Source organism: Lithobates pipiens, unplaced genomic scaffold (genome assembly GCF_037356315.1).
Source record: "Lithobates pipiens isolate NorthernLeopardFrog02 unplaced genomic scaffold, aLitPip1_a1.2 Scaffold_23, whole genome shotgun sequence".
Lineage (NCBI taxonomy): Eukaryota > Metazoa > Chordata > Amphibia > Anura > Ranidae > Lithobates > Lithobates pipiens.
Genome location: NW_027507785.1, coordinates 229829236 through 229855719, shown reverse-complemented (window position 1 = coordinate 229855719; position 26484 = coordinate 229829236). Strand labels below are relative to the sequence as shown.

The window sequence follows — 26484 nt, the reverse complement described above, 5'->3', positions numbered from 1 at the left end:
CCACCTGGCTGGATATATGATAAAGCTGAAAACCTACTCACCTGTTCCTGGGATGTCCAGTTGATGTCCTGGTTCTGACACAGCAAGTACATCAGTTTTCAACGTTTTATCTATTGCTGGTTTAGTTTAAGGGCTATGCACACATTTGATAATCTTCTTTGTGAGCGATTCCCTGAGACATGTGAGCCACAAACTCACTTCTTCCTCCATACTGAGGGGACGTCAGGCTAAGACACATTATACTCCCAGCCGCAGAAGACCAACTTGCAGGAGCGTATGATGCATCGTCCCGGAACCTTTATTCAGCTAGCCCTCTCCATCATCTCCCCTCCAGTGGCGTGCCTTCTGAACCCCAGCCCCCCCCCCCCCCCCCACACACACACACACAGTGTATTGATTGTGCCCAGTTCTAGTTCACTGTTTTTTTGTGATTCAAGGTCCCTACCTGTTCCCTTCTTGTTTTTGAATGGTGACAGGTATGGACTGGTTGTACCTGGGTTGTTCTTAAATTTTAGTTTTGCTTTTTATTAACTTTTGATTGCATCAGCATGTCATAGCATAGGTTTGTGCTTCTATTGCTGCTCATGAGATGTACCCTATCACTCATTACCACCTCTACTACATTTCCTGATTTTCTATAGCTATGGCCGCTGGTACCTTTAAAAAAAAAAAAAAAAAAAAAAAAATTTGAAAATCGTATCCTGGGTCAGGGGCTTGAACTCGAAATTTAAAAGCGCTTTATTGTTTCAGTATCTCAGGCCCCCAATGACATCTTGGAAGAATTTAGGGCATAGTACGCCAAACAATATACCTATCAACATTTGTACCATCCGGCATGTCCTCCCTGTTAGACTCTGTCGCTCTCTGCTGGTTGTGGGACGACAAAAGGTTCTCACTTGTACCTTTGTCCATGTTAGGACGTATAAATTTAATTAAAATAAAAGGCGTTTCTGAAACTCCCCATATTGGATTCAAAATTCTTTTTTTTGCCACTATGAACGAGAGTATATCTCTCTCTCTCTCCCCCCCCAGATATAAACTCACCACATTACTAAGAGCCATTTCTAAATTGCCATAAACATTTTTTTTGTCTTTTGGTTACATCTTTTTTGCCAGACATGTTATGGTATCATGTAATAATTCTTACAGAGCAAGTCATGCCACATTTTCCCTCACAGTTGGAGAACAGTCACCCCATCTACTGAACTGACAAGATATCACCTTTATTTGCCCCTACGAGGGCATACTGTGCCATACCACTGCCACATTTGGCACCTGTCGGGGGGGGGTTGATACCTGTCCCCACTTTTGCCGCAGCCCAGACTATGCCACAGCTCAGCTCCTCCTCCTCCCCCCACTGACACCGCGGGGCCAGTAGTAGAGCACAGTGGTGTCCCACGCATGCGCAGTAAGGACCCGGCCTGAAGCCATAATGCTACACTGCTGGGTTCGCTAACCTGCAATTGCAGCAGCAGTTGATGATGTAAACATCAGCTGCAGTACCGGCTTCACTGGACTCCAACACATCAAGTGTCTCATTATTAAAAGTCAGCAGCTGCTGGCATTCTAGGGGTGGGCGGACCTCCGCTTTATGTGAACAAGCTGAATTTCGAAGCAGATTGGCTACCATGAACAGCTGTAAAGATTTTGCACTCTCCAGTTTTAGTAAACCAACCTCAATACCTTCTTGTAGCTTAAAGTATGCTTTTACTTACATATTGGCTTTATAATCCATTTGTACAATAAAAAAAAACACCACCAGTGATTAAGGAATCATTTTTATTAGAAATGTAAAAATTCAGTGATGGCAATATCTAAGGAGATTGACCTAGAATGTCTAAAAATCTAGTGCATTAGAGGGACAATATCCTGCAAGTAATATTAGCCAATACCAGACAGTTCTTTGTTCTTCATGTTAAATATACAGTTACTTCATATGTTGTTGCATCCTTGAGTACTAAATTAGAAAAAGTGCTACAAAACTATTTAAGAGCTATTTCACTTTTGAATTTGCCTAAACAGCTGTTAGCTTGCCTTTTTCAGTTTACGGCTTGTGTTCTTGGTATCCCACATGCCCACAGTAATCAACCAGCTACTCTCTTTTTATTTGGTTTACCAACAGAGATTCTGATTGCCTGCTATGAGCAATACATATTTCCTTCAGAAAGTACATTTATTGCATGCAATTTTGACTGTTTAAAGTGGCTCGATACTTGGACAATGGATGAACAGCTTGGACACAAGCACTGGGCCTCATTTATCAGTGTGTCTGAACACTGCCCACAATTGCATATCCCTTACAGTATCGGTTTAATTTCCCAACTATCAACGCAGACAGAACAGAATATCGGCTGCTATTGGGCAAAAGACCCTTATGTAGCCAATAAGACACTATTAAAACCCTTTAGTAAAATAGCACCTGTGGATCAGGATCTGTGATCGTTTTCCAGAATCACTTATTGCTGCTACCCAAAATAATTGGTTAGTATATTCTTTTGCTAAAGTCTTTTTGGAAGCTCAGTTTTTAGGTTCTCAAAAATGTGGCAAACTGATTACAAACCCAAAAAGGTTAGCCAAAAGTAATTTATGTTCTCCCCATTTGGCAAGTGCAAGTTAGCAGCAGGCACAACAATATTCTGTTTCAAGGTCAACAATATCAAGAACGGGTCTTCAATGTAATGAATGCCAACTACAACATATATAACAGTGTTTCCCAACCTCGATCCTCGGCTTTCACCATCAGTATGTGTTCAATGTTGCTTCACAGAGGATATAACCTTTATGCTTCCCGATAACAGCTTTGTTTCTATTTAGAAGTTTGGTAAATCTACAGTTGGATGTCACCGAGATCCTCAGACATGCAATGACAACGTGCTGTCTGCACTGAGTGCACAAAAACATAGCGCTGTGTTGGCCAGTATCTGCAGGTCAGTGGTATTGAATATTAAAACCATTGGAGGGAGGGCTGAGCCATTAATCCCTTCAGCTCATGTGGTGGACTTGGGAAGGAATGGTTTTCATTGCACTTCCTCAGACATGCAAACCTGAACTGAATCCTGGCACCCAATTCTTCCAGTACTGGTGACCGAACTTCTGAGTGATCGTGGCACAATCACCCAGAAGTGGGGGACAGGTATATGGCTTGGGGGGAGTCATAAGCAGAGCTTCCACTTTTGGGTGCAACTCTGCTTTAAATTTAAAAGGCTGCTTTGGCTGCCATAACCAACCTTCTCAACGCTGCCCCCTGCAGGCTTACCACTTCGTCCAGTGCTTAACTTTTCTCCTGTGTTGAATTACTTCCAGTGTATTTCCCACTTGCTTTGAACCCAGGACATCAGCTAGTCCCTGGGAAACTGAAAAACAACCTTCCCTGGGCGCACAGGAATATGTTGCATACAGCGACACCACATTACATGGCATCACCCTTTTCAGACTTCAGGGCCCTCCTACCAGAGCAGGAATAGCACTCCACTTGAATATCGTGTGACTGACATGAGCAGATCAAAAACAAATTAATGTTTGAAAAAAAAAAAATAAAAAAAAAATAAAAAAAATAAACACCAACGGGGGGGAAACCAACTATTCCTCTAAGATAGGCTTGGTAGGACACTCACAAACACAAAATCATTGCCCATCAATCATCTGTATATCTAAAAATAAGATCAAATTTAGTAAATGATAAAGGGTTTCTGGACAAGCAGGTCAGATCTTCCACTCCTGGTTTACCATAATTGCAATAGATGTTCACCTCTAATCTCACAGTAGTAAAGTTTTTCCTCAAGTATAGAAAAGGTAAATGATTCACAAAATGTGCCCTTTAAAAAACAAAAGTGCCTTGTGCATTAAAGTATATAAAAGAAGGCCCGTCTGCTGCTCATAGCAAGATTTTTCATTCCGTGTACGAAGGTACATTCCTTTTTTTTTTTCAAAAAAGTAGCATTTCCATTTATTCCATGTACTAAAAACATAAAAAGAAGCTCAATTAGCTGTTATAAGCAACAAAGACAGAATTTCATTCATGTACTTTAATACATGGAGGCTGGACAAAACTACCTTAGCCCTTGAACATTTCTAATATCCTACGACTGTCTCTATACAATGACTTTATACAGGACTGCAGTGCAGATGTTACACATAGTCCAGTGATACTTGTAGAAAGAAGTTTAAAGAGCAAAAAAAAAAAAAAAAAAAAAAAAAAAAAAAAAAGTGGTTTGTCCTTTCCCACAGTTTTCGAGGAGGCACAAAAAGGACCAAAAATTGTACCAGGAATAATAAAAATAAAAATTAAGAAAAAAGCATAACTGATGAATAAAACATCCAAGTGTAACAAAGTCCCCCTTATGTCTATGTCTATTTTCCCACATACATTTTGGCACATATCTTCTCATGCGATCAAGGTTTGCTTTTCCTCTTGTCCTCAAAGAGACTCTTCAGCAAATACACTTGAATAACAGACACTACAACCATCACCAGTAAGTTGACCATAGACCAGAAGGTCACACGGTCATAGTTGCTCTCTTGGATGTTGCGATCACGTGCCTCGAAGGCCTTCAACAGAGTCTGGATCTGCAGACTTTTGCCCAGTCTTCCTTTGACACTGTTAATGGTTTCCTGGAGAGAGAAAAGATATGCATGTCATCATACCACAGTAGTTATAAAGCTGCCATATACTGGCAAGTATTTGTCAAAAGTGATGACCAGATTGGTCGCATCTCTTGCAATCAGTCTATGTAAAGGTTGTAAACCCTCTCATTCTCAGAGAAGTGAATAGCTCCAAGTGTTGCACAGAAATTAAACAATTTTTCTACATAAGTTTTACTTGTTCATCTGCAGTCTTCTCTTGGCTACAATTCCCTTCAAAAGACCATAATTGTGATAAAATCATCCTGCATTTTTTAAGAATACAGGGGAGGGTGTGGAGAGCTGCAGTTAGAGCTCTTATACATTGTGTGAGAGCAGATTGGAGGAAAGGGACACCCCCCTCCATATAGGCAGAGGAACAAAAACATGCAGAGCGGGTGACAATCTGTCAGGTTATCAATCTGTGTGCTTATCTCCCTCCTCAGCACAAATTTTATCTCGTGTGTTGGGAAAAATCTCAGAAGTGAATTATGCTGATAACAGAGGAAAGAAGCACCAGAGAGAAATGACACTTTGGAGAGTGAAGTAAACACTACAGATAGGTTTGTTCACATTTCATGACTGGTTTACAACCACTTTAAAGCCAAGCGCCAGACAAATATACAGTTTAATTTCATGTATGGCAATGGTATTAGCAATCAGGCTAGCGACTTCACTTTTCTCTGCTGGTATTAAAGCTGAACTTGAGGAATTCAGCCACTTTCTAAAAATGTGCTGCCTTACTATGGGGCAATGATTTCATGCCACCTCGTGGACTTCTATTTAATGTACATCTGACAGTTTTAAGTTGGCCATAAAATAAAATTTAGTCTGTCCAGCATTTACCAGCTGAATTTCAATACATTGTAAGCAGACTGGTTGTACACAAGTCGATCAACTATTGTACAACCAGCCTGGCAGGTTTTTGCCAAACGATCAGTGCTGCCTGCTATAGCCAGCAACAGTGTTCACTGTATTCTGATGGAGAAGTTTCCCAACTGTCAGAAAACAATATATAAAAGAGGGAAGGAACCTGATTTTTTTTTCCCCCCAAATCAACCCTCTGGTTGAATGAAAGAGGGAAAAAAAAAAAAAAAAAAAAAAAAAAAAAAGGAATCATGTATGGCCAACTTTACTGGGCGCCAGGAGTACAGCTATCACTATACTTTGGGGCACACCGACAGGAGAAAGTGCTGCTTTCTGCTTGTGCCTCTCTTCTGCTGTTCATTCACAGAAAGCCTTCTATTTTGTGTATGGGTTCACATAATACAAAGCTCTCCACGGCTGGTCAAGAAGAAGGGAAGGGCAGAACAGCTGCACATAACCCTGCATCTGCAGAAGTGAAGCCCCCAAGCTCCAGCATACAAGAACTGGAAGTATGTAAAGCAATAGCTGTACTCAGTAAAAATGTAAATTAAAGAAACAGGTCAATGAGGTGGCATGCGCCTATGTAAGCCAGCACACTTTAGAAAGTGGCAGAGTTCCCCTTTAAGCTAGGTCACCTTCCTGTCCTAATCTATAGTAAGCCAGCACATTTTAGAAAGTGCTTCCAGCATACCCGACTGGTTTCTAGTGCTTTACAAGTCTAAATGCTGCTCTTCAAGTGATTAAAACAATAGCAAAAATCTGGTATTTTCAAGAGCTGCATTTAATGTAAATTTCTTTAAATTTTACTAAATACATGACTTTAACCCTTTTGGCGTACGGACCTACAACACTGCCCCCAAGGTGACCAAGGCTGTATTGGACCTCTTTTCTCCTTCTATAAGCTCATGGTCACTTCAATGATCATAAACTTATAGTAGAATTGTTCAGCTGAACAATTCCACAACTCTAGATATAAAAATTATATATCTGGTCTAAGTGATAGAGGAATTAAACAATGTGAAAAATGTTTCAATTAACCTGCAGCTAAGCACTATAACCCAGATACAGGGCACAAAATAAAAATGCAAAAAAATAAAGTGCAGCTCTAGGTATAAGCACAAGATGATCCTGTGCAAAAAAAAAAAAAATATAAGCATATATGAAAGTAAAAAATATCACTATTAAAAGTGCAATATGACCATAAACATTAAATAGCATAAATTCAAATAAAAGTTAAACTAAAACACACAAAAGCGCAAAGAATAGGCTTGTGAAGTGCAACACTAAGTTTGGGCACAGAAAGACTTTGCATGAGAACATGTGAAGAAAATAACAATAATAAATGTGTAATGTGACCATAATCTTAAAGTAGCATAAATTCAAATAAAGTGCAACTATTGTTTACAATTACGGTACAAAGGGTAAACCGCGCTACTCGAACAACAAAAGAAAGCAACCTAAAAGCAGCAACCCTAATCGTAATACTCCGATATCAAACTAAATAGGTGAAAAAAATGAGCTGCGCTAAAAACAAATTAGAAATTAAAAATAAATCAAACACCTAAAACCTAATCAAAACCTATACAAAGTAAGCATAAAAAACAATATTAAATAAACAAAAATGTGATTAGTAAATAGTATATATGAGTACTATCATATCATCATAGAGTGAATAAAGTGTGTACTAGATCTGAAATGAAATTAGTATAAATAATATAGAAAGCACCCACAATAATTAATGTAAATTGAAACAAAAATAATAATGTGTGCTAAATCTAAACGAATAATATTAATAAAAATAATATTCATAAAAATATTCATTTTTTGAATATTATTTTTATTAATATTATTCGTTTAGATTTAGCACACATTATTATTTTTGTTTCAATTTACATTAATTATTGTGGGTGCTTTCTATATTATTTATACTAATTTCATTTCAGATCTAGTACACACTTTATTCACTCTATGATGATATGATAGTACTCATATATACTATTTACTAATCACATTTTTGTTTATTTAATATTGTTTTTTATGCTTACTTTGTATAGGTTTTGATTAGGTTTTAGGTGTTTGATTTATTTTTAATTTCTAATTTGTTTTTAGCGCAGCTCATTTTTTTCACCTATTGTTTACAATTGCCACTTTTGTCGTAAGTAAACCTGTGGCAACTGGCTATTCACAGCTATTTTATATGAAAAAAAATTTAGGTACAAAATTTACTTGGATTACCTTGTTTCTCCACAAGATGGCAGTATGCGCTGTTTTGTCTTTTGGTAATTGATTGGTATTTACACACACCAGCAGTCATCCTTCTAGTTAAGTATTCTTTTCACCTAGGGTGTTAACACACCCAATGAGCTCTCAAACACCATTTCGTGTGATCTATGGCAGCACTTCCCCGTTTTGTCAGTGAGGTATTTAATGTGCAGGTGCAGACTTGTGGGTTTACCTCTGATAATTTTATATTTGACGAAATGATGGTCGGGATACTATGCACACACATTCTGCACATGTGCGACTGGATTTTAGATGGACCTGTATGTCTATTTTTCCTTGCAAGGACTATTACCGCAATTTTTTTCTAAATAAATAAAAAGACTGAAAATTATGATAAAAAAGAAAAAATTATATATATATATATATATATATATATATATATATATATATATATATATATATATATATATATATATATATATATATATATATATATATATATATATATATATATTTTTTTTTTTTTTTGTTTCAGTTACAAAACTTTGTAAATAAGGTTTTCTCCTGCACTTACGGGCACATATGAGGTGGCACTGATCTGCAGCACTGATAGGTGGCACAAATAGGCACCGATTGGCAGAATTGTAGTTTAAAGTATTGTACTGATGGATGCCAGTGCCAAGCAATGCCTGCCAATCAGTGATGCCCACTGACTGGCATCCATTGTGGTCTGGGGTGGCATACCTGGTGATCCAGTGTGGGCGCTGATAATTGGTCAGCACAGACCCCCCCCCATCAGAAGTGTAGCCGATTGGCTCTCCTCTACTCACATCTGACAGACGCGAGTGAGGAAAAGCCGATCACCGGCTCTTCCTATTTACACTGTGATCAACCGTGATCGGACACAGCTGATCAAGTGGTAAAGGGTCTCCACCGGAGACTCTTTACCGAGATCGTAGTTGTGGTGCATCAGACTGACACACTGCACCACCGATCGCTGCGATGCGCGCCCACTGGAGGCACGCATCGGCTTAATATCCTGAGGACATCATGACGTCCAGTCAGGTTATTGAAACCACTTTGCCCACGTCATTCTGCTATACAGCGGGCGGCAAGTGGTTAAGATTATGGTCACATTTATTATTGTGTTATATTTTCTTCACATATGTTCTCATACATAGAGTCTTTTGGTGCCCAAACTTAGTGTTGCGCTTTAAAACTTGCATATTGTTTGCACTTTTGTGCGTTTATACGACTTTATTTCACTAAAACAAAATATTTTGGTTGCGTATAATACAATTCATCATATTGCACATTATTTGAATTTATGCCATTTAAGGTTTATGTTCATATTGCACTTTAATAATACAGCGATACATTTAACTTTATATGCTTTTTTGCACTTCATCTTGTGCTTATACCTAGCGCTGCACTTTATTTTTTGCAATTCCAGAACTCTGATCAGCAAAATTACAACCCGATGATCAGTTATTAACCCTAAAATTAGGTCGACCGATATGGGTTTCTCTCTGGCCAATGCCGACATTTAGAAATCGCGGCGGCCGATGTATGATTCCGATTTACCCCCCGCACCCCCCCTTCATCTCATAAAATCTAACAGTTAGACACCTTTCACACTGGGGCGTTTTTCAGGCGCATTTGGGCTAAAAATAGTGCCTGCAAAACAGCTTCCCTGCAGTCTGTGTGTGAGAGCCCGAGTACTTTCACACTGAGGCGATGCGCTGGTAGGACGTTAAAAAAAGGTCCTGCAAGCAGAATCTTTGGAGCGGTGTATACCGCTCCTCCACCACTCCTGCCCACTGAAATGAACGGGCACTGCAATGCGAATTGGCAGCGGTGCTTCACAGGCGCATTTAACCCCTTCCTCGGCCTCTAGCTGGGTTATAAGTGCCCCACTAGCAGCCGAATAGTGGCGCTAAAATAACAGTAAAGCGTCGCTACAACTAGCAGCGTTTTGCTGTCAACGCCCACCCGCTCCAGTGTGAAAGCAGCCTTATGTAGTAAGTGATGCAGAAAATTTCTTACATTTAAACATTAAACAAAACAAACCTCCAGTTTACTTGTATGTATAATTTAGATAAAAAAATAAACTATATATTAATCACCTCACGCCTGCCCTATAGCCGAATGACGGCCGTAGAGCAGGTGCGTTCGTCCCTGGACGTCCTGATGTTTACTTCCGCAATGCGCGCCGCCGCGGGCATGCGCATCGCGGAAGTTCTGTGTTCGCCGTGTCCCCCGGGGACAGGCAAACACAGATCGCTGTAAACGGCCAATAACAGCGGCCGTTTACAGCGTGATCGGCGTGTCCAATGGGAGATGATCTCATATGTAAACATATGAGATCATCTCTCAGCGCCGCTCTCCCTCCTCGCACAGACAGTGTGAGAGGGGAGAGATGAACGGCTGCAGCGGCAGCCGTTCTGCCTTTAGTTAAAAAAAAAAAAAAAAAAGTGCCATCCGCCGTCAGTGCCACCTGTCGTCAGTGCCACAGTGCCACCTGTCGTCAGTGCCACCTGCCGTCAGTGCCACGTATCAGTGCCACCTGCCGTCAGTGCCACGTATCAGTGCCACCTGCCGTCAGTGCCACGTATCAGTGCCACCTGCCGTCAGTGCCACGTATCAGTGCCACCTGCCGTCAGTGCCACGTATCAGTGCCACCTGCCGTCAGTGCCACGTATCAGTGCCACCTGCCGTCAGTGCCACGTATCAGTGCCACCTGCCGTCAGTGCCACGTATCAGTGCCACCTGCCGTCAGTGCCACGTATCAGTGCCACCTGCCGTCAGTGCCACGTATCAGTGCCACCTGCCGTCAGTGCCACGTATCAGTGCCACCTGCCGTCAGTGCCACGTATCAGTGCCACCTGCCGTCAGTGCCACGTATCAGTGCCACCTGCCGTCAGTGCCACGTATCAGTGCCACCTGCCGTCAGTGCCACGTATCAGTGCCACCTGCCGTCAGTGCCACGTATCAGTGCCACCTGCCGTCAGTGCCACGTATCAGTGCCACCTGCCGTCAGTGCCACGTATCAGTGCCACCTGCCGTCAGTGCCACGTATCAGTGCCACCTGCCGTCAGTGCCACGTATCAGTGCCATCTGCCGTCAGTGCCACATAGTGCCATCTGCCGTCAGTGCCACATAGTGCCATCTGCCGTCAGTGCCACATAGTGCCACGTATCAGTGCCATCTGTCAGTGCCATCTGTCATCAGTGTCACGTGCCATCTGTTGTCAGTGTCATCAATGCCACTTATCAGTGCCATCTGTCATCAGTGTCACGCGTCATCGGTGCCATGTATTAGTGCCATCTGTCATCGGTGGCACGTATTAGTGCCACGTATTAGTGCCATCTGTCATCAGTGCCACGTATTAGTGCCACGTGTCATCAGTGCCACGTATTAGTGCCACGTGTCATCAGTGCCACGTATTAGTGCCACGTGTCATCAGTGCCACGTATTAGTGCCACGTGTCATCAGTGCCACATTTTAGTGCCATCTGTCATCAGTGCCACATTTTAGTGCCATCTGTCATCAGTGCCACATTTTAGTGCCATCTGTCATCAGTGCCACATATTAGTGCCATCATTGCCACGTATCAGTGCCATCTGTCATCAGTGTCACGTGTCATTGTCCTGGTGCTTCAAAAGTGTAATAAATAGTCAACAAGTTAGATGTGTAATTTATGTTCCTAGAACACATGATGGCGCTACCTGCATGTTGGGCCTCTCTATGTGGCCAGGCTGTGAAAAAGTCCCACACATGTGGTATTGTAATACTCAGGAGGAGTAGCAGAATTTTTTGGGGGGTGTCATTTGTGGTATACACATGCCACGTGAGAGAAATAACCTATTACAATGACAATTTTGTGGAAAAAATCGTAATTTTGCAAAGAATTGTGGGAAAAAAATGACAACATCAAAAAGCTCACTATGCCTCTTACTAAATACCTTGGAATGTCTACTTTCCAAAAAGGGGTCATTTGGGGGGTATTTGTACTTTCCTGACTTGTTCGGGTCACAAGAAGCGAGATAGGCCACCAGTACATCAGATGTGATCAATTTTGTGCGATTCGCACCACACCTTGTAGACTCTCCAACTTTCACAAAGACCAAATAATATCCACTAATTTGGGTTATATTTACCAAAGACATGTAGCAGTAAAAATTGTGGCCAAAAAATTTATGAAGAAAAATTAATAATTTGCATAATTCTGTCACAGAAACAAAGAAATGTGTTTTTTTTTTTCAAAATTTTCGGTCTTTTTTCATTTATAGCGCAAAAAATAAAAACCCCAGAGGTGATCAAATACCACCAAAAGAAAGCTCTATTTGTGGGGAAAAAAAGGACAAAAAAATTCATTTGGGTACAGTGTTGCATGACTGAGTAATTGTCATTCAAAGTGTGAGAGCACCGAAAGCTGAAAATTGGTCTGGGCAGGAAGGGTGTTTAAGTGCCCAGTAAGCAAGTGGTTAAATACACTTAAAAAATGGGCTAACTTTACCGTTTTAGTGTTTTTTTTTTTTTTTTTAAATAAAAAAAATAAAAAATCGGTGTATTTCACCCCCCCAAAAAAAATAAAAAATTACGTTTGAAAGACCGCAGAAAATACAGGATTTTTACTTGTAAACAAGTGTCAGAAAAGATTTAGTCTTTAAATAGTTAAACTGAGAACTCTACACACAGAGCTCAGTTCATTGAGGAAGAAACATTGTATCTCTGATCTTTTCTTGGCGGACTGTCCAGAGAGGAGGAAAGTCCCTCCACTGATTAAGGCAACTTGCATTGACTTCTATTACAGAAGTCTTTTGCAAGTCCTGCTGAAGATATAATCTGCCTTTTTTATTAGCACAGTCGGCCCATGCCAATTAAAAAACGCCAAATATCGGCCGATATATCGGTCGACCTCTACCTAAAATGTGACCCCCCCCCCTCCATGCCGCAGCTTCCCCGTCCCAAGCCTCTCCACCCCCGAAAACTACTACCCCCCCTTTCCTAGCCCCTTCACCCCAGCACTTAGTGCCCCCCCTCCATTCGATCTGAGCCCCGCCAATTGGATCCCCTGCAGTTACCGTCATAAGCTGGCATCCCTCTTCTGCTGATCTCGCCAGCTTCAGGGGGGTTCAGATGTGTACCCCCAATCCCCCCTGCTGGGAGCGGCATTTCTGCCTCCCGCAGCCTCTACTCTAACGATCTGGCTGGGGATCACGGCGGGGGGTGTTTGTTCTTGGTAAACATGTGTTTACCGCCCCCCTCAGTGTAGCACCCTGGGTGCATGCAGCGATCACTCCTATAGGCCCACTGATATCTGATAATAGTAACGGCGAGTAGTACTATTAGAGCTGCCTGATTATTGGAAAAATGAGAATCGCGATTCTTTTGCTTAGACTAAAGATCACGATTCTCTGATGATTCTTTAAAATGGTAATTTAAAAAAGAAAAAATCAGCTGTAGATGGGGCATGCGCAAACACGCCGCCTGCTCCCAAAGCTTGGGGCTGGTTATTCATTTAATACAGCAAGGGGCAGATGCTTTTCTCAAAAGGGGCGGATATATGGTTATAGATTGAACACAAAACACCACATCGATTAATCGACAACTAATCGATTATGAAATCAATTATGAAAATAGTAATCCATTAATCGGCCAGTAACATAATGGGGTTAAATAAAAACTAAAATAAGCCCTTTATAGTACAAAAAGAGCAAATAATCGCTACTGTCAATATTTTCACAGTTCTACAGTTAAAAAATAAAATAAAAAAAGATTAAATGAAAATGCTTTTTTTTTTTTTTTTTTACTATAAAAGGGCTTATTTTAGTTTTTTTTAACCCCATCATGTTACTAAATGTCTTAGACCTGGTTCACATCTATGTGTTTTATTGGTGCTTTTTGCAGAAATACACTACAGTTCATTTACATGGTTTCCTATGGGACACGTTCACATTATGCTTTTTTCAGCCGCTATGCGTTTGGAAAGGGTCAGGGACTTTTCTTTTTTTAATGCAAAAACTTAGCTTTTTTTGGTTCAATACACTGCAATGGAGAAGCTGCAGAAAAGCATGTAATGGGTTTTTGGCACAATTTGTGTTTTTGTAATCTGCCCAATAAATCGACCAAAAAAATGCAAACCCGCAAATCGCAGCAAAATCACATGCACAAAAATCTAAACGGACAGCAAAAAACACTGCAGAAACAGATCAAAACTGCATAGGTGTGTACCGAGCCTTATGCTGGCCACACGGATCAATTTTCAGACGAGAATATTCAGACGAAAAATCTTTGTACATTCGCTGAATGAAAGAATGTCGTTTGAAATTTTCACTTGTTTTTTTAACATTCTGCTTTCAAAATGAATGTAACTTCTGAAAGAAAACCACATACACGGTCTGAAAATTCCTTTGACCAAGAAATTTTCTATTATTTCTAAATTTTCCTGTCACTGTGGTTGAAAATGAACGTCGAATTTACCCCACTAACGATTAGAAAACCGAACAAGCGTTCTGAAAACGACCAGTTACACTTACCGGTAACGGGTTTTCTAGAAAATCTTCCAGGACGGCACACCTGAGAGATGACTGATCCACCTGACAGGAAACACAATCGACAACATGTTTAAAAGTTCCCGCCCCTCCCTCAGACCCTCAGTTATGGCAAAGGATAGACCCACACCAGTGTCAGAGGGAACATTCTGAGTAGTGAATACACCACACCAACAAAACAAGGGTAGGGAGGTAGGCCTGCCGTCCTGGAAGATTTCCTAGAAAACCCGTTACCGTTAAGTGTAACTGGTCATTTTCTCCAGTCATCTTCCAGGACGGCACACCTGAGACGATGAGCAAGAAGTTCAGGCCTACCTTAGGGTGGGACAACCGCTTGTAGGACCTTCCTGCCAAATGCCAAGTCCTGAGGGGACAACAGCTCCACTCTGTAGTGCCTCAGAAATGTCCTATGGCTCGTCCATGTTGCTGCCCTGCAGATCTGGTCGATTGAGGCGCCTGCCCTTTCTGCCCAGGTCGCCAGGGATCTGGTTGAATGCGCCTTAAGGTGGGCTGGCACTGGTCTACCTGCCTGCCTATAAGCAATAGTGATGCTCTGTCTGACCCATCTTGCTATCGTTGGCTTAGAAGCTTGTAGACTCTCTCTCTTCCCTGAGAAGGTGATTAGTAAGTGACTGGATCTTCTAAAGTCTCTCACTCTTTCCAAGTATGCTAGGAGACAGCGCCTGATGTCTAAGAGATGGAACCTTGCCTCTTCCTCGTTCTTAGGATTCTGGCAGAAGGACGGGAGAATAATCTCTTGCGTTCTGTGAAACAATGAAGCCACTTTTGGCAAATAAAGAGGATCCTGAGTGAGGATTACCCTATCCTCTAGGAATACGCAAAAATGGCTCTTTAATCGAAAGAGCCTGTATATCACCCACCCTTCTGGCCGTGGTAAAAGCCAGAAGGAAGGCTAACTTAAATGATAATAGTCTAACAGAAATTTGAGCCACCGGCTCAAAGGGCCCCTTTGTTAGGGCATCTAAAACCAGGGATAAGTCCCACGGAGGGCAACTAACTGACCTGACTGGAACTACCCTTTCCCTGGCCAACAGAAATCTTTATCGGGGGTTCTTTTCCTAGCCTACTGTCAAAAAACACAGACAGGGCTGCCACCTGGACCCTGAGAGTGCTAACTGCCAATCCCTGGTCCACCCCCTCTTGAAGAAAATCTAGGATGGTAGGCATCATCTGGAGAGCCCCCTCCTTAGACTGCAACCAATGGGAGAAAACTTTCCAGACTTTTGCATAAATTCTCCTGGTGACTCCCTTTCTACTGAGGAGGAGAGTGTCTATCACTCTCTCTGAGCAACCCGTCACGGAGGATTTCCCTCTCAAGAGCCATGCTGTCAGAGAGAGACGGTCCGGGTCTGGGTGAAAGACTGGACCTTGGATGAGCAGGTCTCGTACCGGCAGGTGCAGCGGGGGAGCTAGTGAGCGGTTCTGAATGGTGGGGAACCAAACCCTCTTCGGCCACCAGGGTGCTATCAGCACCAGGTCTGTCCTTGACTGAGCCAACTTCTGTAGAACCCTGGGAATGAGTGCTAGTGGGGGAAAGGCATAAGCCAGCCTGAAATCCCACATCTGTACAAAAGGCATCTACCCCCTCTCCCCCCTGTTCCTTGTAAAGGGAGAAAAATCTGCAGACTTTCGCATTCCTCCGTGAAGTGAATAAATCTACTTCTGGCCTGCCGAAATGCCTGCTCACCAGGGCAAAAACCTCTTTGTTCAACCCACATTCTCCCTGAAGGATGGGTTGTCTGCTTAGGAAATCTGCCTGAAGATTGAGCGACCCTTTATATGTACCGCTGAAAGTGAAAGGATCCTCCCTTCCGCTTCTACTAGGATCTGCTGCGCTAACTTCCTCAGCCTGCCTGACCTTGCCCCCCCTTGGTAGTTCAGGTAGGCAACCGTGACCAGGTTGTCCGAGAGGACCTGTACCTCTCTGCCCTGAAGCTGCTTTTGGAAGCAGCTTATCGCCTTGCCTCCTGCCAGAAGTTCCCTGAAATTGGAGGACTCCCTGGCCTGGCTGCAGTTCCTGGATCCCTGGGTATGCTGGTCTCCCAAATGGGCCCCCCCAACCCCAGGCGCTGGCGTCTGTGGTTAGAACCAGTGGGTCTATCTGGGACCAGGGGCGACCCCTCGACACAGATTGCCTGAGTCGAGCCACCACCGTAGAGACTCTTCTCTCCAGTGCTTCTTTTCTTCCTCCCCAAGAGGCAAGCAGGAAGGTTTGGAGTTGCCGAGAATGGAGCTGCGCCCAAGTCACTGCCGGTATACAAGTGGTCACGAGACCCAGCAGTCTCATGATATACCCCAGGGAGGCTACTCCCCCTTCGAGGAGGGTGATGACTGCATTCTAGACTTTCGCTACCTTTTCTGCTGGTAAGAACACCCTCTGTGCCTGCGAGTATCAGGTAGCCTAGATAAAGCTTGGACCGAGATGGAGTAAGGGAGGACTTTTCCCGGCTGACCATCCAACCCAAGGCCTCCAGGGTCCGTAGCACCGTGTCCCTGTCTCTCAAAGTCTGCGACTGATCCACACTGTAGACCAGTAAATCGTCCAGGTAGGGTATCAAACCTATTCCCTGGAGATGCTGGTATGCTACCACCTCGGCCATTACCTTTGTGAAAACCCTTGGACTGGCTGCTAGTCCAAAAGGGGAGTGCCCTGAATTGCCAGTGTTCTACCTTCTGCTGCATGCATATCGCAAAGCGTAGGTATTTCTGGAGCAATAGGTATATGTAAATATGCATCTTTCAGGTCCAGAGTGACCATAAAAACTCCTGCCTGAAGATGTTTCCTTACAGAATAGATACTTTCTATTCTGAACCTCTTGTGTAATAAGTAACGGTTGAGTCCTCTCAAATTTATTATCAACCGAAACTTGCCTGAGGAACCACAAACACGTGAGAGTAAAAGCCCTGGGCCAACTGACTGGCTGGTACCGGAGCAATAACATCTTGCTCTGCCAGCTCTTCTATATACTTCCCAGCAGACCCTCTGCTTTGGCAGGGTCCCTGGGGAGAAAGTTAACAAGAAAATTCTGTGGGGGGGAGGGGGGGGGGGGGGGGTGGACAGCTGAAACTCTAGTCTGCACCCCTCTCTTAAGAAGCTTAAAATATATGGCCTCTGCGTAACCTTCTCCCACTCAGAAAGGAACCTGCAGAGCCTTGCGCCTACCTTTGGGAAGACCAGGAACCGGAAAAAAGGATTGCACTCTTTTCCTTTCCAAGACCCCACTTCTTCCTCTGGTCACTTCTCCCCTTATGTTGACCTTTGACTGTGGGCCACAAAAAAAAAAAAAAAAAAAAAAAAAAAAAAAATCTCTTGCCCCTTTCCCTTTTAGGCTTCACCGGGAACTTTCCCCTCTCAGTGGACCGGGATAGGACCTGATCCAAACCCAAACCAAACAGCAGGGAGCCCTCAAAGGGAATCCCGCATAGATGAGACGTCCCCGTCCCAGGTTTTTACCCATAGGGCCCCCCTAGCAGAGTTTAGAAGTGCCGCTGACTTGGCTGTGGTTCTGACAGTTTGCACTGCTGCATCTGCCACATACGCTACTGCTCTGCTCATTACTTCCAGCAAGTCTACAATTTCTTTAGCCTCTTTGCTACGTGAGACGTGTTCCATTAATCTGCCAAGCCACGTGTCTGCATTTCTGGCTACACAGGCCGAGGCTAGGGCGGGAGCCATTGCCGCCGCATTCGCCTCCCAAGCCCTCCCTAGTAAAATCTCAGACTTCTTGTCCATCTGGTCCTGAATGCTTCCTGAATCCTCAAAGGACAGATCGGACCTTTTGGACACCTGTGCTAGGGCTGCATCCAAACGAGGAGTCTTAAAAAACGTCTCTTTCTCCTCGTCCTTAAAAAGGACACCTTCTCTTCCAGGCCTTTAGCCTAAGAAGCTTACGCTCAGGCTCTTTCCATTCCCTGAGGATTATATCCTTCAGGGACTGGTGAACAGGAAAGGTTCTGGCCTGTAATTTTCCTAGGCCTCTATACACCCTATCCTGGGCTGATACCTGAGCAGAGGGTACTTGTATATCCTCTGAGGCATAAATGGCCTTTAATAAGCCCTCCATGTCCTCTGCCGAGAACAAGAGACCCACAGGCTCCCCAGAACTAAACTTTGGGACCTGACCTTCCACCTCAGATAGAAAGGAGACCTGGCCCTGGGAACCTTCAGTGTAAGACGTGGATAAGTCTTCCTGTGAGAGAGGGGTATCTCTACCAGAGGGGCCCTCATCCCGACCTTTCTCCAGTGTAGTCCGGAAGGACTGGAGGGTGGCTAACATTTCTGACTGCAAGGCACGACACTCCTTCACTACCTGAGCAGTCTCCTTGCCGGCGAGCTTAAAAATGCACTTATCACAAAATGGCTTGCTGTGGTCTTGTGGTAGTTTAGAGTTACAATAGCCACAGCGCCTGGACTTAGATGTAGCCTTTCCCTTGAACCTACTGGCTGACCCCTGGGCAGAGCCTTCGGTCCCTGGAGACAGTAAAAACAAACAGCTACTCACGTACTAAAAAGGGGACGGGGGCGACCTCACTGGCTGTCTGCTCAGACGCACCTTCCATGTCCATGGCGGTTTTGCTGCCCTGCAGGATCGCTGAATCTGGACCAGGTGTTGTCTTGAGCATCCCCTCCTGTTTGACTGCTGGAGTGATGTGGCCGTGGGCTTGGATTGAGCTCTATTGCGCCTCCAACCCTGCCAGTGCTGCCTGGGTGCTTTCCACTGCACCCTCTGCCACATTTACCGGTGATTGGCGCCATTTTCTGGAAGTCCGACGCCCGGAAGTGACGTAGGGCGCTCGCGATGGACTTCCGGTCATGCGCAGTGACGCTGGAACGCACGCCATTCGTGTTCAGCCACCGCTGCCAAAGTGGAGGAAGAGGAAGCTCACCGCACTCCACCAACGCTAACCCGGAAGGCTCCAGCGATCCCCTTTTAGGTGAGGGGGGCAAACAGTACAGACGGGGAGCAGTGCTACCAAGGACAACTCCCCTGTCCTGCAAGCCTGCCATTAGTCTCCCTTGTAACAGGGAAGATTACCCCTAGGTGGTCCCTTAGCGTCCAAGCTCACTTGAGACTACTGCAGACCCCCTGTCTGCTCGAGTCTCCAAGCCTGGGGAGAGATTTTAGAGGAAAGGGGTCCCAGACCCCACCAGTTAAAAAGAATAAATAAAATGCAGAAACTTGGTTTTGCTGCCACTTGTGGGAAACACAATCAAGAACTGAGGGTCTGAGGGAGGGGCGGGAACTTTTAAACTTGTTGTTGATTGTGTTTCCTGTCAGGTGGACCAGTCATCTCTCAGGTGTGCCGTCCTGGAAGATGACTGGAGAAAAATACTTTTTTTTTTTTTTAAACATGGACATATTTTATTTTTTATTTAAAAAAATCAAAAGTGATCTCTGAGTCTGATATTTACCAGATTCACACTTAAATAGTATATACAGTATATCTCTTCTGTCATTCTGTGGATTCGATATTTTGCTCCCTAACTATATAGTTGGTTATTTATATTTACCACTGCATATAGGAGATATTTAAGAATAAATTGCCTTTTTTTTTTTAAAAACTTTACATATTAACTAAAATTATACACCACACTTTTTTTTTTTTTTTATGGTCATCAACCGATTAATTGAAACAATAATCGTCCAACTAATCGATTATGAAAATAATCGTTAGTTGCAGCCCTAAACACGATGCTCAGGGCTGGTTATTACAATGGGTGAATGCTTTTCTCAAAAGGGGCGGATGTATTACTGTCAGTTTATGAATGAAATCTATATTCCATGCATTCAAGCGATACAGAGAAGTCCCTTTCTCTGTCTCAAAAAGGTACAGTAAAGCCTCGTACACATGGGATTTTCGTCAGGGAATTGTGTGATGACAGACCGTTGGCCTAAAATTTGACCGTTTAGTACGCTTCATGAGACAATTGTTGTCCAACTTTCCGCCAACAAATGTTGGATGGCATACTAGTAAAATTTTCGGCAGACAAAGTTCCTAGCACACGCCCTTCGGAAAAATGTCTGACGCTTTGTTGGCCAACAATCTGATCATGTGTACCAGGCTTTATTCTTTAAAAGAAATCTGCTGTGTGCACATAAAAATGGGACCTGCCCTTGTCGACTTAGTTTAAAAGTGCAATCAACTGATCTGAAACAAGCATGAATGATAAAATTTGGGCCAATATGTATTCTGCTGCTACATATTTTTGGTAAAAAAAAAAAAAAAACCCAACAAGCGTATATTGATTTGTTTTGTGCAAAAGTTATCGCATCTACAAACTACGGGATATATTTATGGATTTTTTTCTTCTTTTTTTTTTTTTTTTTTACTAGTTATCGCAGCAATCAGCGACTTATAGCAGAACTACGACATTGCAGTGGACAAATCAGACACTAAGTGACACAAATACAGTGATCAGTGCTAAAAATATGCAGCCACTGTACTAAGGACACTGGCAGGGAAGGGGGTTAAAATCAGGGGCAAGCAAAGGGTTAACCGTGTGGTTAGCCAGTGCTTACTGTCATGGTTATGCAGTGATCTTCCTGTGTTTGCTTACCTCCCCTCATGTGTTCAGACTAGAGGCCAGCCACTTCCACCTGGTGGTTTTTATAACCTCTCCTCCAAGCATGGCTCCATCCCAGGCCCTATCAGGGAGCCCTATATTAACCTGTGCACTGCAGGCCATCAGTGCTGATCAACCATTGTGTATTCCTTTGTGTGTTAGCTTCCTGTTACCTGCCGTGTGCGATTCTGTTGTTTCCCGTTACCGACTTTGGCTTGTCTTCGACTATCCCTGTTTGCCTGTGATCCTGACCCTTTGGCGTGTCTCCGACTATTCCCGTCTGCTTGTGGCCCGACCTTGGCTTTGTCCCTCACCATCCCTATCCTCCTGTTGCCTACTGTGGGTGTGAGCTGGGGGACCTTGGGGGGGTCGCGACCTGGAGCCAGTTGCAGCCAAGTCCATCCTCACCACTAGAGGCGCTGGTGAACACCTGCTGGCTCTTAGACTCTGCGCCCCAGGGAATCTTATGCTCTTACCCCAGTGGGATCTGTCCCCTGTCTGCAGCAGTCAGCCGTAGGGTCCACAACCTTGCGGTGCACCCCTGATCCCTACGGTGTGCATCTGTCACCTTGCCTCAAGGTGACCTGACACTTGTACTATGGAAAGGCAGAGATCCGTGTTGCTGCTTTGCAGAAACATAGTATCAATACTTTCCTCACTTACAGAACGGCAGTCTGCCTTGTTTACATAGGCAGACTACTGTTCTGCTTGTCTCCTGAGCAACCAGCGAGTCCACCGGACCCGCTGTGAGCGGGTTGCCAGTGGCACGTGTGCATGCCCCAGACCTAGACACAGGAGAGAGCCACCTTATTTATACACAGTACAGTAAGCGGTTAAATTTCACAGGCTGTGTGGGCGAAACCTTTACATGCAAATCAACTATGACAGCCCCTAAAATTCTGTCCTCTTTGGGTTCCCTTTACAGTAAATATCCTGAAAACACACGAATCCTACAAGATCAGTCATCTTTACCCTTCAGCCTATCAAAAAGCTTTTTAGATACACCATACATTCTCGATACATAATTCTAATGATTAGCAATTTAGAGTTAAAGCGTTTGTTACCCCAACACTTCATATTCCTACTATATCATGTACTTGTATGAGAATGCATCCTGTTCTCTTTGTATTGCTTCCTATGTGAAATCCCTGGTGTTCCTGCCAGTCCCTCTGCTTTCTTATTAAAAACTGACCACACTAAACAGGAGAGCACATCATGGTTAGTTCTCTAGCTGCGCTGGGAACTCCATGTCCTCTCGTCCAATGATCAGACTTGTCCTGACACGTCCCCCACTGCACTGCCATTCACTGGAGAGATTTTTGTACTGTTGCTTCTCCTCCCCCAGTTTTTTTTTTTTTTTTTTTGCAGCCGAGAACAGGGGGCATGTGATGACAAAAAAAAATAAAAAAATAAATAAAAAATAAAACTTTCCATCTATACAAATATTTTGCCTTTCATTTCCATTTTAAGCTGAATGGGTGGTTTTACAAGGTTATCATTTTTTAAATCAAAAAAAGCTTAACCAGTTGCCGACCGCCGCACGACGATGTACGTCGATAGCATGGCACGGGCAGGCATATTGGCGTACATGTACGTCCCTTGCCTCCCGCGGGTCGGGGGCCCGATCGGGCCCCCGCCCGGTGCCTGCGGCGGTCGGTATTCGTGCGGGAGCGATCCCGGACGAGGGGACGGCCATTCGTTCATGGCCACCCCCTCGCGATCGCTCCCGACGAATAGGAATCCCCCGTGACATCACTTCCTCTCCTGTAATGTAAACACAGGAGAGGAAGTGATGTATTCTCTCCTCCGTGTCGGTATTTTTCGTTCCGACACGGAGGAGAGCGGATCGGTGAGTTGCACCAACACTCTACACACACAGTAGAACATGCCAGGCACACTCACACCCCCCCTTTACCCCCCGATCACCCCCCCAATTACCCCTGCCCCCCAGTCACAGTGACACCAATGTCATTTTTTTTTTTTTTTTTTGCATTGGTGTCATTTGTGACTGTAATAACTGTTAGGGCAGTTAGAGTTAGCCCCCTTTAGTTCTAATGTACCCCCCTAACCCCCCCAATAAAGGTTTAACCCCGTGATCACCCCCCGTCGCAAGTGTCACTAAGGCTGGGTTCACATTGCAGCGGTTTATGAGAACGAATGTGATTCGCACCGCACTGCAGTGCAAATCACATCCGATCTCTGTGCGATTCGAGTTCAGCCATTCGCCGCACCCGCCGCACCCGCCACACCCGCCACACCCGCCACACCCACCGCAAATTCGCACGGGACCCTTTTTTTGGCCCGCAGCAGAATCGGATCGCATGGGTGTTCACACCATGCGATCCGAGTTTGCAGATCGCACTGCGATATGCGAACTGATCTGGGGGTGTCAGTAACATTTCACTGACACTCCCAGCAGTTCGCATAGGGCAGTGTGAACTGCCGCCGGGAGGCATGCGATGCGGGAACCCGCCGCGGATTTGCGGCGTTTCCGCATCGCTCCAGTGTGAACCCAGCCTAATAAGCGATCATTTTTCTGATCGCCGTATTAGTGTCACAGGTGACGCTAGTTAGGCAGGTAGGTATTTAGGTTCGCCGCAGCTTTTTATAGCGCCAGGGACCCCCATATACTACCGCATAAAGCCCCCTGATTGCCCCCTAGTTAACCCTTTCACCAGTGATCACCATATAACTGTTACAGGTGACGCTGGTTGGTTAGTTATTTTTTATAGTTTCAGGGCACCCGCCATTTATTACCTAATAAAGGTTTAACCCCCTGATCACCCGGCGGGTGTCATTTGTGACTAATAACTGTTAGGGCAGTTAGGGTTAGCCCCCTTTAGTTCTAAGGTACCCCCCTAACCCCCCCAATAAAGGTTTAACCCCGTGATCACCCCCCGTCGCCAGTGTCACTAAGGCTGGGTTCACATTGCAGCGGTTTATGAGAACGGATGTGATTCGCACCGCACTGCAGTGCAAATCACATCCGATCTCTGTGCGATTCGAGTTCAGCCATTCGCCGCACCCGCCGCACCCGCCGCACCCGCCGCAAATTCGCACGGGACCCTTTTTTTGGCCCGCAGCAGAATCGGATCGCATGGGTGTTCACACCATGCGATCCGAGTTTGCAGATCGCACTGCGATATGCGAACTGATCTGGGGGTGTCAGTAACATTTCACTGACACTCCCAGTAGTTCGCATAGGGCAGTGTGAACTGCCGCCGGGAGGCATGCGATGCGGGAACCCGCCGCGCATTCGTGGCGTTCCCGCATCGCTCCAGTGTGAACCCAGCCTAATAAGCGATCGTTTTTCTGATCGCTGTATTAGTGTCACAGGTGACGCTAGTTAGGCAGGTAGGTATTTAGGTTCGCCGCAGCTTTTTATAGCGCCAGGGACCCCCATATACTACCGCATAAAGCCCCCTGATTGCCCCCTAGTTAACCCTTTCACCAGTGATCACCATATAACTGTTACAGGTGACGCTGGTTGGTTAGTTATTTTTTTATAGTTTCAGGGCACCCGCCATTTATTACCTAGTCTCACTAGTGTACCCCTAAATTTAGGGGTGTCTACTTTCCAAAATGGGGTCATTTGGGGGGGGTTTGTGCCATCTTGGCATTTTATGGCCTTCAAAACTGTAACGCCCTTAGAAAGCCTGAAGGCGGTGCTTGGTTTTCGGGGCCCCGTACGCGGCTAGGCTCCCAAAAAGTCCCACATATGTGGTATCCCCGTACTCAGGAGAAGCAGCAGAATTTATTTTGGGGTGTTATTTCACATACGCCCATAGCATGTGTGAGCAATATATCATTTAGTGACAACTTTGTGTAAAAAAAAAAAAAAATTTTTTTTTTTGTCATTATTCAATCGCTTGAGGCAAAAAAATAAAATATTCAATGGGCTCAACATGCCTCTTATCAATTTCCTTAGGGGGTCTACTTTCCAAAATGGGGTCATTTGGGGGGGTTTTGTACTGCCCTGCCATTTTAGCACCTCAAGAAATGATAGGCAGTCGTAAACTAAAAGCTGCGTAAATTGCAGAAAACGTACCTTAGTTTGTAGATGTGACAACTTTTGCGCAAACCAATAAATATACAATTATTGACTTTTTTTTTACCAAAGACATGTGGCTGAATACATTTTGGCCTAAATGTATGACTAAAATTGAGTTTATTGGATTTTTCTAATAACAAAAAGTAGAAAATATCATTTTTTTTCAAAATTTGCGGTCTTTTTACGTTTATATCGCAAAAAATAAAAATCGCAGAGGCAATCAAATACCATCAAAAGAAAGCTCTATTTGTGGGAAGAAAAGGACGCAAATTTTGTTTGGGTACAACATTGCATGACCGCGCAATTACCAGTTAAAGCAGCGCAGTGCCAAAGTGTAAAAAGACCTCTGGTCATTTACCAGCAAAATGGTCCGGTCTGAAAGTGGTTAAAGTTAGCCAATCAGCTTCTATCATGCACAGCTGCACCAGATTCTGAGTGCTCCGGCTTTAGTAAACCTCCCCCACAAAGTCTTCTTGACTGGCAATACGTGCATTTTAAGAAATGATTGCAAAAGAAGAATTGATGCATACCGGCAGTAATGTTGAACTTTCTACCAAATAAGCACTAGTTTACACTCAGACAGCTTGAGCAAACATGTTATCAGTAGGCTGTCCTCACAAATGCCTACCTTCTGCCAACAAGTCGGCATTATCCAGCTTTACACGTCTGTCACTGAGCAGGCCAAGAGAGACAGCATGTTCAGAAAACTGCCACGTCTTCCAATTATTCCCAAGACTTTTTCTGCATCTTTGCTGTGAACGTTACACCCTTTTTTATTTGTCTTGTAGATTAAAAACAAAAAAAAATGTAGCCAAGACACATAAATGTATTGGACTTGGCCTTACTTGCGCAATACCATTATTTGTCAGCTGGGCACAAAGGGATGTTTGTCTTTTGTTGGTAGCACATGGGACAAGGATTTATTATTTTTACATGATTGGGTTGACTGCAATTAATGAACTCATCCCTTGAATTTTAAGTTTTGCTTTACGAAACTTTTACATTTTATAACAGTTCCTATTGCTTCTACACGATTTCCATTTTTCAAAATTATTTTAGGTGGATAACGTTTGTTGAATAAGCCCACATCGAAAGGATGCTTTTTCAGCAAATTAAAAAAATTTTTTTTTTTTTTTTTACTGATATCTCCCATTCATGTCACTAGTGATCAGGAACTGGGCACTTTGAGGGTATTTAGTTGGGTTAGATCGATATAATCTTATCCTGACCCCTTCCTATCCTGCCAGGGCTGGGGGAAGGAAAGCTGAAGAAGACAGTTTGTCTACTCTGTGTAGATACTAGAACCTACTCTAAGGCCCCTTTCACACTGGGGCGGTTTTCAGGCGCTACAGCGCTAAAATTAGCGTGTGTGTTGCGCCTGAAAAAACCGGCCCCTTTCACTCCAGTGAAAAAGCCAGAGGGCTTTCACACTGGAGCGGTGCTCTAGCAGGACGGTGAAAAAAAGTCCTGCTAGCCGCATCTTTGGAGCGGTGAATTCACCGCTCCTACCCATGGAAATCAATGGGGCAGCGTGGCTATACTGCCGGCCTTTGCGGGCGGTTTTAACCCTTTTTCGGCCG

At 44.1% G+C, this 26484-nt stretch overlaps 1 protein-coding gene across 1 annotated transcript in view; it reads right to left on the bottom strand.

Annotated features, from left to right (window-relative positions):
- Positions 1–1765: 1765 nt before the first annotated feature.
- TMED5 (transmembrane p24 trafficking protein 5) overlaps positions 1766–26484 on the bottom strand; it is a 39041-nt gene continuing 14322 nt past the window's right edge. Inside the window, exon 4 of the mRNA XM_077452903.1 lies at positions 1766–4611. Within this exon, the coding sequence (XP_077309029.1) occupies positions 4393–4611 (219 nt within the window). The 3' untranslated portion in view covers positions 1766–4392. The remainder of the gene's footprint in view (positions 4612–26484) is intronic.